The sequence below is a fragment of the Argopecten irradians genome, chromosome 2 (assembly GCF_041381155.1).
Source record: "Argopecten irradians isolate NY chromosome 2, Ai_NY, whole genome shotgun sequence".
In the NCBI taxonomy this organism is placed as follows: Eukaryota; Metazoa; Mollusca; class Bivalvia; order Pectinida; family Pectinidae; genus Argopecten; species Argopecten irradians.
Genome location: NC_091135.1, coordinates 11,415,175 through 11,433,843, shown reverse-complemented (window position 1 = coordinate 11,433,843; position 18,669 = coordinate 11,415,175). Strand labels below are relative to the sequence as shown.

Genomic DNA, 18,669 nt, shown 5'->3' with positions numbered 1-18,669 from the left:
AATATTTAGGCCAGTAATGTCTCTTATTATCACTAAATGTAAACTAACCATGGCAATATGACATTTGTCGGAGGTTAAAGTTTAACCATGATAACTTGTGATGTGGTCTCTTACTTGGCACTCATATACAGTGTATGAACTATTACATCTGATGCTGGCACTAGTATATACAGCACAGAGGCTGATCATGAACTTTTCCATTAGTTTCTGAAATAATTTGAAGTTGAGAGAAACACATAGGACTCCAGTGAAAGGTACCACAAAGTCTGGAAGTGAAGAAGAGAGAAATGTTTTAAGGTACTTACAGAGTCATTACCCATCTCTCCTCATCATATCTTTACTTTGATCATCTTCCACCCACTCTCAAACTACTCAGGTAAATCCTACTCGCTGAATATCACACGTTACAAAACAGTAAAGATTTGCGTTCAGCATTATTTTATTTTCTTGTTGGTTTTTACAAGTACTGCATTCATGAACCTGGCTTGGATCAGTATGGTAACTGGCTCTGACAAATTAACTCCTCTTGTGCTTCAGGAGCATATGGTCAAGTCTTCATCAATTGCATATGTTTCATCCATTTTGACATTTGTTTGTTTGATTAAATTAACGTACTATTAACAGCTATGGTCATGTAAGGATGGCCTCCCATGGATCCAGTGTGTAGCCTGTATAAAGTGCGGGTGTGTGTTTTGGGAGACTGTGTCTTGTGAATTCTTGTGTAGTGGATCCTGGAACTGTTGCCCTTTTATAATGCTGTATCACTGAAGCATGCCAACGAAGACACCAAGTAACACACCCCACCCAGTCACATTATACCAACAATTTGCAAACAAGTCATCCCACTCCCGGTATGCTGAATCAATTTTAGAACTCCACTCCCCCATACCATTTTTGGACAAATAAATCCACCCAAATTATTGAGGTTGAGACAATTAACACTACAATTCAGCATTTACATAACAGCAAACCCCAGTAATTTGACTTATGTCATGACAGAGAGACATCACAGTCCAGCAGACAAGTTCAAGGTTTCAACACAAAACTTACTGACAAAACAGATTTGCCATAAAACTTGATCATGACACAATGTGACATGATTTGAGATGGATCAAGGTAGACCTATACTGTCCCTTTGCACTAGAAATGTTTACAAGGTCAAATACTTACCATGTTGGCCTTCAGGGTCAGGATCTAGGTCAACTGTGGTACCCAATGAAGCAGTACCATCAGAGGCAGTGCCTAGGGAGCCACGTGGGGACCCTCCTGGATCAGAAGTTTCGGCAGTAGCAATTACTACCGTAGGGCCAATGGAGGTTGAAGTCACAGTAGCCATAGTGTTCTATTTAATTAGATATGTTTAAATACTTGCTTACAGATAAGTGCCATCATTTCCACGTCAATCTGTTTCGTCATCAACTGTGTCTGGATTTTAACATCCAATAATTATTTGGAATATGTAAAGATACTTTGCTTGATTAAATGACACTATAAATTAGATATTTGCGATTATATTTCATTACAAATTCTCGGACTGCAGATATTAGTTGACAAGTATTTCAGTACAAATCAATAACGGTGTATAATCCAGGAATAGAAGCACAAATCACATTCCAGCTAGATGCAAATTATCTCACCAACTCCAGAAAGAACAAAATTCCAGTGAATTACTAATCCAACACATGGACTTCCACTGAATAATTTAGCTCCAAATGCTCGGCAAAGAGAAACAGAGCTCTGATCCTAACTCCAGGGGGATCAACACACAACAAAAGTCCATCTAAACGATGGTCTTATTGATAGAGTTATTCTATAGCCGACACCAAATGATCTCTCTTATATTTGTTTACAAAATCCTGATGACAAAAACATGACACATACAGATCATGATGAGGCTGTCTGCTTGTGTACATAGTACAACGGACTGTCAGAGGAACACTGGTGATGCAATGTCAATTTGGTATATATACAACACCATTAAGACTATCAGTCGAGAAAATGAAGCTGGGGTGAGGCCTGTTTAACCAGATCCAGATTTTACATTCTAAAAAGCCCTCTGTATAATTAGAAGCACACACATGTACTTTGTACTAGTTCCATAAAGTCAGTTGGTACTACAGAGCTAATACACCTCCTCTTCATCATCTATGCTGAGAATGTCGGCTGTGAGCCTCCAATGGAGATGTCTGCATTCATCCTTTTCTCCTCTGCTGCACTATACATCACTTCTAAGTTCAACTACAGCAGAGTACAGTGTAAGTTGTATCTAATATACATTTACTAGTTTCTTACGAACATAGATTCCGACTAAATTTCAAGTCAAATCTAACTTTATTTTTCTTCACAATACTTTTGCCATTTTGAGTAGTATAATTTGGTTTCACTAAATAATTAATGATAATCAAAAACTTCCCTGCAAGTAATGGTTTCAGGGTTAACGTTTATGATCCATTCATCATTACGACCAGTAGCAGACGACCAGTAGCAGACGAGATGTTACAGAAGATATACACCTACAAGTAACCAGGTCTAGTTTATTACTTCACCCAATGTATTCAATCAAAAATGAAGAAAAATATCAAACAAATTTTTATATCTTTACCCTTCCGATGATCTTATCTCTCAATATTTTATAATCAAATTAGAAATGGGAACATTACAGCCAGTCCTTGGAGTCTGCATCACTGATTTCGAGCCGATCGACTGAATGGTTCTCTCGATGTGATCTATTATGTGTAACACATCGACAGATTGGCTAAGAGAATGAGTCACATACACTGTTAGAATAATTGATTAACCAACAAATCAAGCTCTGTTTACTTAGAAAATTGCTTCACTTCTTTAGCTCACAATTGTTGCATTTGAGTTGACACATAGCACACAATGCTATTAGCTATACCTGGGTGCTTCAATCTCCATCCCTAATCACTAGCTATAATTGATCATGCTTCACTTGTAATTTGTTCCTGCAGTGATTTTTCCAGGTAGAAGAATCTAGGACTGTTACCCAGTTGTTGTGTATTAGGCTGCCTGAAATCGCCTACTACTGTTGTTGACAATGTCAAGGTCAGCTGTACCTATCTTGTGTCGGAGGAGAAATGGTGGACTTGTCCAACACAAATTAACATCAGACCCTGTATACGGTCTTAATATATGTCCATCACAAAATAGGTTCACAGTTATTAGAAAGCTAATGCCATATTTTTGTCCGTCCAATATCGTTCATTTAAAGGTGTCTGTAACCTTTATAAAAAGATCTAAAACCAATGCAAAATTTACATTTTTCCATAGTACATCATAAGTCATCTGAAGCAGGCTCAAGCAAGGAAGCTGATTAAAGTCAATGTTTATAAATGTATTTCTGGTTTTCCCAATTTATCAGCTCTGCATGTTAAACATGTGCATTTACAACAATCTGGTGTGTTTGATGAGAATAACTGATTTTTATAAAAATGTCCAACACCATATTCATCCACACTACTATACCGGCCCTGAAGACAGGCTCCTCCTGCTGACACACATTCTGTAGCACACGTTATCCACAGGTCTCCTCTCGGTCATGATGATTCAGCCCCACTAGTTACACTGAGCCAGGGTATGTGTGTCCGGTGACACATTACCACACAAGTGAAGATGACAGCATTCCTGCACAATGTGTGATCAGCAATGTTTTACACATGTGCCTTGTACACACATTGCTATAAATATCCTTACACATATACAGCCTAAAAAGGTTTGTCTAAAACCGACACCTTTGATTGCTATTGATTATCAGGGTGAGGGAAGTTGTGCCGGTCATAAACACCTCATTAGCATGGCCTTGTTCTGATAAACAGGCAATGCACACTATTTACACTCCATTATTCCTTGCTACTGTAGATGATATTAAGATCAACGTGAGGCAGCAGACAGATGCACAGTTCTAGAGATGGTTAACAGTTCTGGTAGACCTGCTCACATCAGTACATAAAGGATTTATCAAAAACATCAGAAATCCAGTGTCGTCAATACATCTAAATCACTGCAAATGCTCGACGATTTAATCTGCAAAGATGTCTTATAACCATTGGGGGCTACATCCTGGAAATGGAGCCGACTGCTATCACCTCAAACTACAAGCACAGCCAACATCACATCCTGGTTTGCACAGACGACAAATTACACCAGCACATAAAGCCGTATGGTTTCTTACGCAGTGTTATGACAACTTGCAATTGGTCACCGCGGCAGTCTTTATAAACGATGTTTGTCCACAATTAGGTTAATTGTTTGCAAACATGATCTTGTGAGCTGCTATTTTGGTAGAACTGCTCTATACCTTAGCTGTGCTGTAGGAATGGTATATGGTTGTAGTAATTGTTATTCCGACTCCTTAGCTGAGGTATTTCCTGGGAACGTTTCCTATAGAACGATATCTGTCTCTGGGTACCAGCTTTTCTCCTCGCCAATCGCACATGCGAGCGGATCAATGCTGTTAGATCAACAGCAGGGATATGTTGTGTGTGTGACAAGCGGGCTGGAGGAGCACCAACATCAGTCTGCAGCGTGGAACCTTCTACATTTTATGCTTTATACCGACGGGTTTTCTCATACCTCCTCTTGTAATGTTAATACAAAATATACAACATGTTTACTGCATCATATATTCTATATAAATCTTCAGTACAGCAGTAAATCAGCAGATAATTAAAGACTTATTTCAAGTATCCATCACGGTACAAAGGTTTCACTTCAGATACAGGTCAGTGTAGTATCAGATACTCATCATATAGATCTAGAAGTCATGTCCAGCTTGACCACCACATCAGATGAATATAAGATGACCCAAAACCTTATAAGTTAATAACGTGTTACCAAGCAATCCTTTTATACGAACCCTAATGACTACGAAATGTATCTGATATTGCTATACATGGGTATATATACAGAAAACCACATGACCCATAATGCATATACAGTATTTGACCCAATAACTGCCCATGGTCCAGATCCTGTAAGCGTCCCTCAACCTTTTCAGGCCTCAATTTCAATTTTCTGGGCATAAATAAAGACCAAAACTGTATAAATTTGCAATAGATTTGTCTTCTAAAGCACCTTTTCATTTTTGTCTTTATTTTTTTGAAACGCCCTGGGCACTTATTGGGTTGAATATGGTACATGTCATTTTCCTCAAACAAGCACAAACTGTATATGTTTATCACAACTAGCCCATCAAAATTAATACTGAAGTACATTACACATTTTCCTAAAAATCTGATGCTCTTGCAGGAAATCAATTAGATGAACAAATCATAAACATTTACTAATTTAGGCACATCCATGGCCATTCCTATCAATGTCAAGAGTTGGAAGAAATTACGGTTTCTATTCAACATGGTCACAAGTTGAATTCATTCAATTTTGACACGAATGACGTTACACTCCACACTTACTGATTTTTTATGTACTTGTGTTTTGTTTTGCTGTTCCAATTTTGTTTTGCTGAAACTTGTGTCCATCAGGATAATCAAGATAAGAATATCGGTGAATAAATTTAGTTTACCTAGTGAAGGTAAAACATGCTTACATTTATTACAAGATTGTGTGTACATATACGAAGGAGCCCAGCCTCTGTGTGCACAAGTCTTTCCTGCCAGTTTAAATGTAACAAGAACCATATATTTGGCTTTGGTTCAAGTTTATTATATCAAATATACATCATATATACAAGATGTCTTAGCAGGAGTACATGTTTTGCTCTTCCACACGTGACCCAGTGACCCCAGTGACCCTAGACGACCTGAGATGACCTTTGACCTGAGCTCTTCCCTCCAGGAAGTGTGAAGCTGTCCTGATTAGGCCTAGTGTTGAAAGATAGAAGAGCCTACATTCAATAATCATAGTGATGTACGAGTGCAGGACCGCCTACAGCTCTCAAGCTAACAGAAAATGGAAATGGGGTATTTGTCAGCTTCACATATAGTTTTCAGTTAGAAAGTTGGGGGATGATCAGGCTTGAAGGAGGATAAGGGGATAGGGTTATGGGTTACTATCATAGAGGGTAGGGTTGTAGGTTACTAACATAGAGGGCCTGGGGTTTATGGGTTACTATTATACAGTGGTAGGGTTGTGGGTTACTAACATAGAGGGGTAGGGTTGTGGGTTACTAACATAGAGGGCCTGGGGTTGTGGGTTACTATTATACAGTGGTAGGGTTGTGGGTTACTAACATAGAGGACCTGGAGTTGTGGGTTACTATTATAAAGGGGTAGGGTTGTGAGTTACTATTATACTGGGGTAGGGTTGTGAGTTACTATTATACAGGGGTAGGGTTGTAGTTTTCTATTATACAGTGGTAGGGTTGTGGGTTACTAACATAGAGGGGTAGGGTTGTGGGTTACTAACATAGAGGACCTGGAGTTGTGGGTTACTATTATACAGGGGTAGGGTTGTGGGTTACTAACATAGAGGACCTGGAGTTGTTGGTTACTATTATACAGGGGTAGGGTTGTGGGTTACTAACATAGAGGGCCTGGGGTTGTGGGTTACTATTATACAGGGGTAGGGTTGTGGGTTACTAACATAGAGGGCCTGGGGTTGTGGGTTACTATTATACAGGGGTAGGGTTGTGGGTTACTATCATACAGGGGTAGGGTTGTGGGTTTCTAACATAGAGGGCCGGGGGTTGTGGGAGGGAGGAGAGAGGGTACAATATGCAGTACCCAATGTTGTTGTATGGTAGACGGAAGATGGAGTCAAAAATCCAAGCTTTTATTTGATGAAAATGTAAAAATGTGAAAATGTTGTAGACTGTCGTATATAGTTGCTTCAACAGGTTTTTTTTATTTCAATTATAAAAGGGAGATTTTGGCCAGTAGGGAATTAATTACTTAGAAGAATTTATCCATAAACTGTAGTAAAACAGAGCTGATCCCTACTGAGAGAGATCTAGCAGCACCAATCTGATGTATATAATATAGACAAGAAGGCCATGATATAAACCCCTTTGCTAAACAGATTATAACATGGACCGTGTTCGATAGCTATATACTATAGTATTAGGTGTGGGGAAGTTTGTTTTGGTTTAACGTCACCTATTAACAGCCAAGGTCATTTAAGGATGTGCCAGGTTAAGGTGAAGGAAAGCCTGAGCACATGGAGAAAAATCACCAACAAACAATCAGTGCCTGGTGGCTGCCCCATGTGGGATTCCAATCACCCTTTGGTAGAGAGATAAAGTAATGTTAGAACACCTTGACCGATCAACCCCACTTTTTGTTTGCTTGTTCGATTAATTAACGTCTAATTAACAGCCAGGGTCATGTAAGGACGGTCTCCTATGTATGCGGTGTGCAGCATGTATGAAGTGCAGGTGCATGTTTTGAGAGACGACGGTATATTCATGTTGTGCCTTCTTGTATAGTGGAACTGTTGACCACAGCCACTTTGGTTCTTCAAATGCTGTTTTCAATTTGATGTACCAACTTTGACACAAGATTTTTGTAGAAATCCTGTAATTGTCGTATCCTATATATGTGAAGCAAACATCTATTGTAACAGGATGCAGTGAGAATTTGATTACTTAAATAATTCCATTCATCTATAACCTAAGATTTTCCTCGTTATCAATTGGTCATAAATATACCACCTGTCTGACTTTGGTTCAAGTAATGACTTATTCCGTGTTGAAGTATGTATACATCAGTATTCAGTTATATATGAAACATTCACAAAAACAGAGACAGGCTGAAATAATGGTAATAAGACATGTTCACAAGTAAGATAAAATCCCACCTGGTTATCAAATGACCAAATGACCAGTGATTTTGGAGCGTCAAACATCCCACATACACCATCTTAATATACTTAGTAAAACATGCGAACATTTGCTCTTCTTTTTCAACACAAAATGAATATATACATTCTGACCATTACATACATGTATATGTACTTGATTCCGAATTTTAACTTGTAATGAAATGTAGTACACACTTGGCAATTTCAGTTCTAGTAAATAAATTAAACATTGCTTGCCAGAAAACCCCACTAATGATAACAGAATACTTTTTATACAATTTACTTAAATCTCCTTGAAGTAATATAACACTGTTCCTGGTAGATATGGCCAAACAATCATCCTAGCTAGTCTCATGTAGTCCTTCAAATCTCCTTCAAACTTGCTTCAAAACAAGATAGGTGTTACTTGATGTATCATACATAAGCAATGAATTCACATTGATGTTTCACTTAATTTGAGCCATTTATCATTTTTTCAAATAGCAAAATATTGCAGATGATATTCAATCATGCGAAAGAAAAGCAATATGCATTCATTTTCCAGATAAAAAAATCACATTAGCATTGAATTGCAAGGTATTCTTTCAAATATTTTGCGTTTTTCATATTAGTGTATAGGGTGCGAGTAACCTTTCCTACACGGATTCTACAAACAGAAAGTTGAGCAGTATACAAGGTCTTCTTACCTACAAAAAACCTAACAAGCAACGTCTTGAAGGACATTTCAATGACACTGCTGATTTAACGTAGTCTAGTGTCTCAAGAGGCAGGAAAGCGTGGCTCTCTCATTCCTATATTTATTCAGGAAATTGGCTACTTCCTGTAACCTTGGCGAATTCGCAATACACATCACCGCCAATTAAAACCTTGAGTCAATTAAAAGTAACTATTGACCTTGACAATGTACCCGATGACCTAGCTATATAGGTTTAATCATCTTTGTTATAACTGCTAGGTGAACAGTCATTTGGATAGTGTAAAAATACCCATGATAGAAGTCTGTTTTTATTTATGTCTAATTAGCAACCGTAGTAATTAGTTTAATTAATGACATGTTTAGGAGATGGAGGAAAGCCAGAGTACCCATAGAAAAATCACCAACCTATGGCATTATTATAAAGCCTGGCAACTCCCCAATGTGGGATTTGAACTAGAAAGAAAGAGTATATATATACATAGATAACTACTGGTAATATGTTGAAACACTTGAAAACCATGCAGCTACTGCAGGTGTGTGAATATACATGTATAAAATTTGGTATCACCTAAATAGTTTTCTTACCCAGTCTAACGTCAACTGATATGGCTGATTTCACTTACTATAGTGAACACAGGTAATGTTATAAAATCAGTTGTGTTAGTACAAAACCATACTACAGTTATCAGTGACTGGCCTAGCTCCAACAAACATTAAACCCCAGTATTGAGTGAACTGCAGTATTGCCTCCAGAGACACATGAGTTGTCTCCCTTTTTTTGTCACAATACATGCTCTGATACAAACCTGGACCAAGAATGAGGCTTATCAACATTCAATACAGGCTTCATCAATTTTATGCGAAAAAAAAAGATAAACTTGCATCTCATCATAAAAAAAAAATTTTGGTAAAAGGTTCAAGGTTTTTGAATTTATACAGACCTGGCGCCATTTGCACTTGTAGATTCAGACCAGCTGCTGCCTCCTGGAATCTTGTCATTCTCTCGGTCAATTCTGTACTAAAGCGTTCCCAGATTTTTTTAACACTAGCCATCACAACAGTAATTTCAGACTTTTTCACATGTGAACCAGCTCCATTACTGAAGTCTATAGACCATCATTGCAGCCAGATGTAAAACTCTGCATCATTTCTAGCTACATCCCTTACTTTACTGTTTGAATAAGTCTTATGTCATTCATTAGTGTTGATAAACCATACAAGTTAGCATCTGCGCACTTTCATTCCTCAGGATAAAGTTGTGTATCGCTCCTATCATTTCTCTGAATGATTTCAAAGTTTACTGTTGCCGGGCTCATTACATTCAAATCAGAATTACTCAGTGCATAGTGTTAGCAAAATACAGTAAAGCCAACCCTCTCAGGAAAACAGCCCATCATCTCGTCTATTCTATAAGGAAGTGCATTTTTGTCACACAAAACAACATGTCATCCCTAGCTCCACGTACTAACACTTATAATGATCAAGACAGTCTGAAGAAAACATTATATCTGAATACTTAGCGTAATAATTGTATGTGTTTACCTTTATACAAAGTGTGCTCAAATCTAGATCTCAGAATTCCTTTATAAATGGCAGGAGAAATGGGATTGGTTTGGCAAGCAGGTACAAAAATGTCACAATCCTGTTTTATCAGTATCAGGATCATCTTATAAAATTCCTCATAACACATATCAACAAGGTTCAATATAAAAATTCAATCATCCGTTTCATAAATAGTTGTAAAATTCCATTCCATATGTACAGCTTCAGAACAACATGAAACCGCTTTCTTATCATTCAGTTTCTTGGAAAGATTTCTGATGCATTTGCAATACATATTTGTTCCCATTTTTTATATACATGCCTGCCCATCTTGGATTTTTGAAAAGATTTACAGTTCTGTGCACATTGCAAAACACTTTTTTCAGGAATAATGGAATACCAAAGGACGAGTTTTCATTCCTTCTACACAGAGTTTGCCTAGACAGAGTTATTTCCCTTGGTGATAAAAATTACTTGGCTACCCTTGTATTGGTCAATTTAGTATATCACTGTTTACAGCATCAACAAAATGTTAAAACAAATAGAAAGAGGATGTTAATTCGATGTTATCAGTCCATCTTACATAGGAAGGAAGGGAGGCTCCCCATCTTCTCACAGACAACGTACCCCTACAGCTATAAAGTTATCACACATGTACTCGTCCAATAAACAAATCTGTGTAGTGCATCCTCATAATGCAAGCATTGGCAGCATTTCGATTAAAAGCGCATTTCAATGTTTCGGTCTAATTGTCTTATAATTTGTACTGCTGTCCATGAAATAGCAATTCAATGTGACACAATGCCAAAATTAAGAAAACACGAGTATGAAGATTGATGGAGAAAAATATATTGAAAATTTTGAAAACTTCAATGACTCATCCACATAATATTTCTACATTTGTTCCAGATTTCTGACAAGGTGTCTAAAAACTCCATGGCAATTATGAGGAATGACAGACTATCCATGAACTACTCCGTCTGTGTACTCTTTTTAATCCTATCTTCAGTGTAATCCTCTGGAGTAGCAGCCAAGTTCAAGGTCTCCTGGGCACTTACCACACTGAACCATCTTGAAATAAATATCCCTCAGAAAAGATAAACACATATGTCTGTAACATTCAATCTACAGGATTAAGTCTGGTACAAAACTATAAGCCTTTTCATGATCTGTATTCCTCTCCATAAATCATCCATTTTAAACTCCCTCAATATTACACAACCTACAAGAGCTGCAGTGTACATGTAGGTGCAAAACGTTAATTAACTAAAACTTCACTGCCAGCTGCAGTGTCTGGACTTTTTGACAGTTACTTACTGGAGGGAATGAAAACCACAGAATGAAAAGCTCTTGTTTTCACATGGAGCAGCCGCTCACACACACACACATTGAGGTATCTGTTTAATAGATTGTGTACTACAGATAAAAGAAACACACATGATCCCTCCTCTTGAAGTAAAAAATAACATGTCCCGCTAAAAGTACTCTCAGACTCACCGAAACATGTGACCGTTGCTAATAAAATAAACATACTCTTTGTTCTGGTTTTTTTTTTAATAACTTTTACTCTTTGTTCTGGTTTTTTTTTTAATAACTTTTAAAATTACCAACTAAATCAAAACTACAAAATAAAACCCAGTCAAATTTTACATCTTCTAAAGTAACAGAACAAGGTAGTTTGAAGACCTTATGTTAGCTAGATTTCAAATCTCCATCAGGGACATCGTAGTCATCAAAGAATTCATAGAGCATCAGCTACAAAACCATTTATAATGATGAAAACTATCAAAGTTGAGAGCAATTACCTTAGGATTGACCTGATTTTACTAAGGAGATGTTATAATGTCAAACGGAAGGCTAATCTCTTAAGCTTTATATATTCTGTGCATACTTCAGTAGAACTATATGATAACGGTCCATGTACTTGTTTTCCCCATCATTGATCACTTACTTGAATTGGTTTACCCTACTCCCTTCTATACCTCATAACAACAACTGCTATTATCAATGCTGTCTGCAACATTACATATACATACAAACTGTTCAGCAACTTATGGTATTTTCATCATCACCTCACAAGATATTATAACAGCATCAGAGGCACTAAGCATGCCAAAACTACTGAAGCACAAATTTCACAGTAATGTTTTCGTCCATTCTATTTCCTTGCAACACTTTCTCCTTGTTATCATATACCATCCGTAAGAATATAGGCAGAAAATAACTATATGATAAAGAAAATCTAGTGGGTGCTTATCTACATGAGTCAGTCTACAAGAGATCCTAGATTGATCTTTAAAGGCAATCACCATTAGCAATAAGAATGATATATGTCGGTCAGCCAAAGAAATAAGGATCACTTCTCTACTTTTCCATCTAATGTCAAAATGTAATGAAATTTAAATAGGCACAACAAAAGACTAGAAAACATGTTGGATGTGAATCGGACATCTTGTTTTCAGATCAGCCCGAATAAATAATAGGAACAATTAGGAACCGACCCTCTATATGAATTTTCAGAGAGATCCTTTCAGTTTCTTTTTGAGAAATTTAGATGTCGGCCATGTTGTTTTCAGATCAAACTGAAAATCTAGGACCAAGTAGAACATCTACATGAAGCTTGAAGAAAACATTTCAACACTTTTTGAAAAATATACCCGTAGTAACAATATTTTTTACTGACCATAGACAAAGCATAGAATGCATTAATGCCATATGCATTTAAATAGCCCACCATCTGATGACAGGTAGCTAGGCTAAAAATCTTCAACCTTTCTTCAAGTTTGAACACTAAAACTGAGAAAATAGCATTTCAAAACACCTCATGAGCCTTTTTTAAATTAATCTTCATACACAAAATATTCCAACATGCCGAGATCTATCAGCTGAACACCTGCATACTTAGGAAAACTGTCTTATTCATTTTTTAGGAAGGCATATGTTTCCTGCTACTACAACTAATCTTATGGTTTCTCTGGTTTACACACAAACTGAGGCTGGCTGTGAACGTCTGAACCAAGTTGGCAAGTTGTCAGTAAATAATTCTACACTGTTGTGCAACAGAAAATTTAATACTGAGACAATATATTATAGCATATATACAGGTAAGCACATACACTCCTATGTTCTTTTAATGATCTCCAATATCAAAGTCACACCCATAAACAGATTGATGCACATTTTTACCTTTTACAAAATCACAGTTTATGAGGTTAATATGTATGTACTTTTGTAAATGCATGTCTATATGATAATTAGGATTTTTGATGTCCCCGACACAAAATTCTTAATTACTGTAGAATGCTAAAAGAAACAAATGGGGAGGGGGTTGGGGTTCCTAAGGGACTCAGCAGAAATGTATTTACAGGTGTTGTTGAAGGACAGATGCACCATTTTACCTGTCGCAAAAGCAAACTGATGTTGTAGGGCCAATATTTATAGTTTGTTGATTCCTTACAATAACCATATCAGCAAGTGGTTGGAGTACAACAATGAATGAGAAGAGAGGTACAAGTCTGGCACGTAGAATGGTGTGTGGTATACACAAGCTGATCTGATAACCTTTGGCATTGCCTTATCAACACATTTCAACAGATTTAATGCTAACATCTCTCCAGTTTCATTAGATGCCACAGAAAATATGGACCTTTACTTCACCTGAATTCTAATTTTGTTTTGGTAAAGTCAAGTTATTTAGGACTGACAGATGAATTTCAAAAAATTAAACTGCTTAGTACACGAATGAGAAGTTTATGGTGAACCCACCATTAACATGATTAACACATGTCTGTCTGTAAATTATACAGTTTCATACAGCTAACTTACCGTATTTGACCCAATTAGCACCCAGGCCGTTCAAAAAATAGAAAAAATGAAAGGGCTAATAAGACAAAATTACTTCAAATCTATACAGTTTTGTATAGCTTTGGTCTTTATTTATGCCTGTGCAGTTGAAATTGAGGCCTCAAAAATGCGGATGGACATTTATTGGAACATGGGTGCCTATTGGGTTGAATACAGTATTACTTTTTTACCATGCCTATCTGGGAAAAACCTGCATCACGACATCATCAAAAGTTAAATGTGTTTCAAATTTTGTTTCTTTTTTTTTTGCTAAGTTCCCCTCAGCCACATCAAGAGAAGAAGAGAAAACAAAACGGAAAAAAATCTTGAAACGTGTGTTTCTTGCATGAAATAATCTGTTTTGTGTACATGGGTGAAGAATGTACATGGGTGAAGACCCTCTTTGGCCGTTATAAATCACAGAAGGAGGACCTCCAGAACCAGCCACAACCCCACGTCTGTACCTCATATACCCCCTCCCCCTTTATATACTACAGCCATGTGATTCTATTTTAATAATTGCCCAACCCCCATCACTCCCTGGATCATGTAATTATATTGAAGGGTCATATAATTATATATCTAAAAGATGCTCCGTCGCTGACAGAGCAAAAACTATACTCATCATTTAATCATATTGTCTAATAAACACAAAAAAATATTTTATTTTTTTTTAAATCATTTTTCTTTTGGTGCATGTGCAATTAATATTTCATTTCATAAAGGACATAGTGCATGTTCCATAAAAAAATTTTGGGACGCAATTAATTATTTTTAATACATTCATCTTGAAGTAGGATTAGAAAGTCAAACTTTTCCATGGTGGTAATAGTAACTTCTGTAACTGAAGAAAAATACTATTTGTCAGCGAAGGAGCATCTTTAAGTAACCAACGAATACACACAGTGATTGACAATACTGCTGTTTTTTCAGATAAAAAAAAAAGGTAATTTTCTTTAAACAGTTGTCAGCAGTTTACAATATCTCAACAATAGACTTTTTCACATGCAAATCTATTTTTACATACCATATTTGACCCAATATACACCCAGGACACATCAGAAATTGAAAAAAAAACACTTTATAGAACCAAATTTGGACTGTAGGGACACTTATAGGGATGGGGCTGTTTATTGGGTTAAATATGGTGACTCAAAATTTTGAACAATAGATATCAGATCTCTTTATTCATACTTTTTTGTTGAAGTACAGTAGAGTGGGGGTACGTAATTTCGCACACTTTTGGCATTGATTTTAATGAATTTCAAATACTTTCATTCCGAACCAAAAAGGCTGGACTTACATCGGCAGATGTACAAGTTCTTCACAACACACGAGTATGTAACCGGATATGCGCACACGTATCACTGCGCACGGGAGCTGTTATTAACTTGAGGTTCACCTGTAGTTGAACGGGTTTGGGGGACGTAATTTCGCACACCCCTCAAACTTTCTTGTTTTTGGAGAAAATAATTATTTTCAAACATTTCATGGACCAACAACATCATAAACGAAGATTAAGTACAGTTCCAATCTTGAAATGACATCAAAACACAATTATATTTCTAAATGAAAAAGTGACATTTCGCCGCCATTTTCGTTACGAAAAACGACCGCTCCCCATAGTAAACAATGTAAACGAGGTCAAGAAAGTCATAGCGTGTCCGCAGAAAATATCTGTTTTCCGCTTATATTTGATGGATTTTCATACGGGTTTCGATATATTCTAAAAAAGGATAGTTTCTCTACATATTTGTACGTGAATCAGTTATTTATCACCCAGAATTATTTTATGTCAAGTGGTTTATTTTCTATAAATTTCTTTACTGAGATAGGCCGTATTGTTTCGATTTCGTTTTTTCAAAACAAACTTATCCTGAAAAGTTTAACTAAATATGACAAAATCACAGTGAGAGGCCTCCTTTAGTCACAACATAAACAACAGAGCAAATCGTTCTGGCATTTAAAGGAAGATCGCGAAAAATCGTCAGGTGTGCGAAATTACGTACTGTGCGAAATTACGTACCCTCACTTGAAGTAAAACCATGCAAAACTGAAGTACAACCATAATTGGTCCACCGTAAAAGTGGATTAATAACAATGAAAACTTTATAATGTACATTTTAGATATGGAAATAGAGGCAAATTGCTTGCTTCCATCTTATCTTATCTTATATAACCACTCAAGCCATAATTACTTAGCATGCTACATATTAATACATTGTTTCTTTTTTACACATGTACATTTGTATATATTTTTTGATACAATGTATCTTTTTTGTACAATGTAATATCTTTTGTATGTTTTCAGTTAAAACTGTTATAATTGTTTATAGTTAATTGGTAAATAAAATCAGCTTTATAAAATTAAATATTTATGTGTATGTGTAGAAAGTGCAATACACAAATGCATAGTATATATAATAGAGTTACCTCCCTTTATATCCTATTACGATAGTGTACATTTTCAATTTTTTTTCATTCACATGAACTGTATTAATAACAAAATATCGGTATATCTGACAAGATGAGTAAGTCATGATGACATTTACACAACATTCAAGGTGGATGTTGTTTGTATTTATAACAATCCATTATATCGTGAATCATACAGGGTTTTCCTCGTTTGTATTGCTCACCGGTTGTGAACACGTGAAATCGGTCATTTGTAAACAGTTTGCACGTGAAAGGGGTGTCATATCGTATTTTCAATGTTGTCTCCATAATATCTGCGCTTCAAACTACGATTTCAACCCAAAATGATAATTTCCGTAAACAAGGTGTGTATATGTGTACAAAATCTGATAAAAACACCAGGTAAATTGGCTGATTATTCCACTTTACGTGTATAATATAACGTTAATGAACTTACCTGGCACGATTTGACTTGCTGTTAATTGTCAACAAGCCTTAAACTTAGAGTCTACTCCATTGAAGTTTGTTATATGTCGCTGTTTTGAAACCAGCATTGGTCAAATGTCTTTTCTCAGGAAGTTACTCTCAATCAAAATGGCGGAGAAAACAAAGTCACGTGACTATAATCGACGACATTGTTAAGCCGCCAGGTGGCATTTCATAAATGACAGGTGTGCTAGAAATGAGATTAGAGTTTATGCTTTGTTGTAACGGTAAACTGATGAAGCGGAATAGTATTTCGAGTTCCATTAATGTTTAACTGATGCTCATTACTGTACGATACAAATCCACGTTTCCATACGTTCCTCGTATTTCCGCACGAAATCTTTGAACAGAAACAAAAGGCTCGAAACAAGGAACAGTGAGATGTATCAAAAAATCCTCTGTCAAATAAAAAAAAATCTGTCATCAATTTTGCTCTGAAACGGATTTGAAGTCATATACACTCTCTTTCTCTATATCTCTGGATTTTTTGTCTGTTTAAATTAGAATTTCAGTACCCGCGCACCAGCCAGGCGAATATACAATTCGCCTGTATTGCGAACAAATAAATCGAAGTATAAGACAGTTATAATTGTTCGTCTTATTTTTTTAAACCATACAAGAATTATAATAGATAATTAAGACTTTTCCATTTCATAAGTTTTCTGTGTGTAGGTTATTAGCATCAGGTGACGATGTAAAACCTGGAAGAAAAAAATACATATATTTGTATGGGTTTTTTTTTGGGGTTTTTTTGTGACATCTCAAATGCTTTTGACCGGGTCTAACACTCATATGACACAAAGGTCTACTTGTAAAATTAGAATGATATGATATTTTTGTTAAAGTTGTTGTTATGGTTAGAAATTTATCTTTTTAACATATTTTTATTCAATATTGCATATGCAATACACTTTCCATAATTAATTTCCTTATTATCATTTTCACTGTTACCATCCTCACCTCTAAATTATCAACTATACATACAAAATCCTATCTCCATCATCATCATTCCAAACATCCTTAAGTCATTATCACATCTCCAAACCTCATTCATCATTTGAATTCATTCAATCATCACTCACTTTATATCTTCATCCATCTAGAAAATTATCAAAGTAATCGAAAGCATTCATCAATAATTTATTTTCTGAAATTGGTAGGATTATGGCTGGAGTCCTTCAAGGCTCAATTCTTGGTCCTTCTCTTTTTGTTATCTTTAATTGATAATAATCAGCGACGTAGATAGTGTTAATTAATATATCTATGTCTCTGATATAATAGATATTTATGTATGTTATGTTTCTGCTTTGAATCAGGATATTTTTCATATAACAAATTCGAATGGATTAACAACATGGATACATTGAACGATTACATTAACATGTACTTTAGACATGTGTTTTTGAAGTATATTGTACATTACATATTCACGAGAATAAACGCGCGACCAGACATACCCGAAAAGAAAAACAGGGACGTCGTTTTTGCATGACAACACTTTTGTATTTGTTTATCGTACAACGTATTTATTTATTCTCGGAAACAAAATATGATTTCTGTAAGAGACATACTACATACGCATGTATCGTCCTTGAACCCGTGATCTCTGTTAGGTCATTTATAATTAATAGGCGACTAAATGGCACTTAACGTAAATGTTATTTAGGCCGCTAGAGGTGTCACCTCGCTTTGACGACCCCTCCCTGTTCTTACCTGTAACTAACATCCCCAGGTTACCTAAGGTTAGGTGTGTACAGCATACAGATAGTCTCTATACATAATATAGACATACAAGCATAAAGGGCACATAGCGTGACAATGCACTACAATATGTACTTATAATATATATATATTTCTGGTATTAGTGGTGTACATGCATGCTCAATCAACAGGTTTTTTTTTTATTATTA

At 36.1% G+C, this 18,669-nt stretch overlaps 1 protein-coding gene across 7 annotated transcripts in view; it reads right to left on the bottom strand.

The window, feature by feature from the left end:
• Positions 1–16,891, bottom strand: part of LOC138314455 (tyrosine-protein phosphatase non-receptor type 4-like) — a 120,838-nt gene extending 103,947 nt beyond the window's left edge. For 3 of the 7 annotated variants that reach the window (XM_069254807.1, XM_069254803.1, XM_069254805.1), the window contains exon 1: positions 1,171–4,413. In XM_069254807.1, coding sequence (XP_069110908.1) covers positions 1,171–1,336 — 166 coding nt within the window. In that variant the 5' untranslated portion in view covers positions 1,337–4,413. Of the gene's footprint in view, positions 1–1,170; positions 4,425–9,414; positions 9,672–16,730 lie in introns of those variants that run through there. The other 4 variants (XM_069254809.1, XM_069254806.1, XM_069254804.1 and 1 more) reach the window with 4 other exon arrangements.
• Between the last annotated feature and the right edge of the window lie 1,778 nt (positions 16,892–18,669).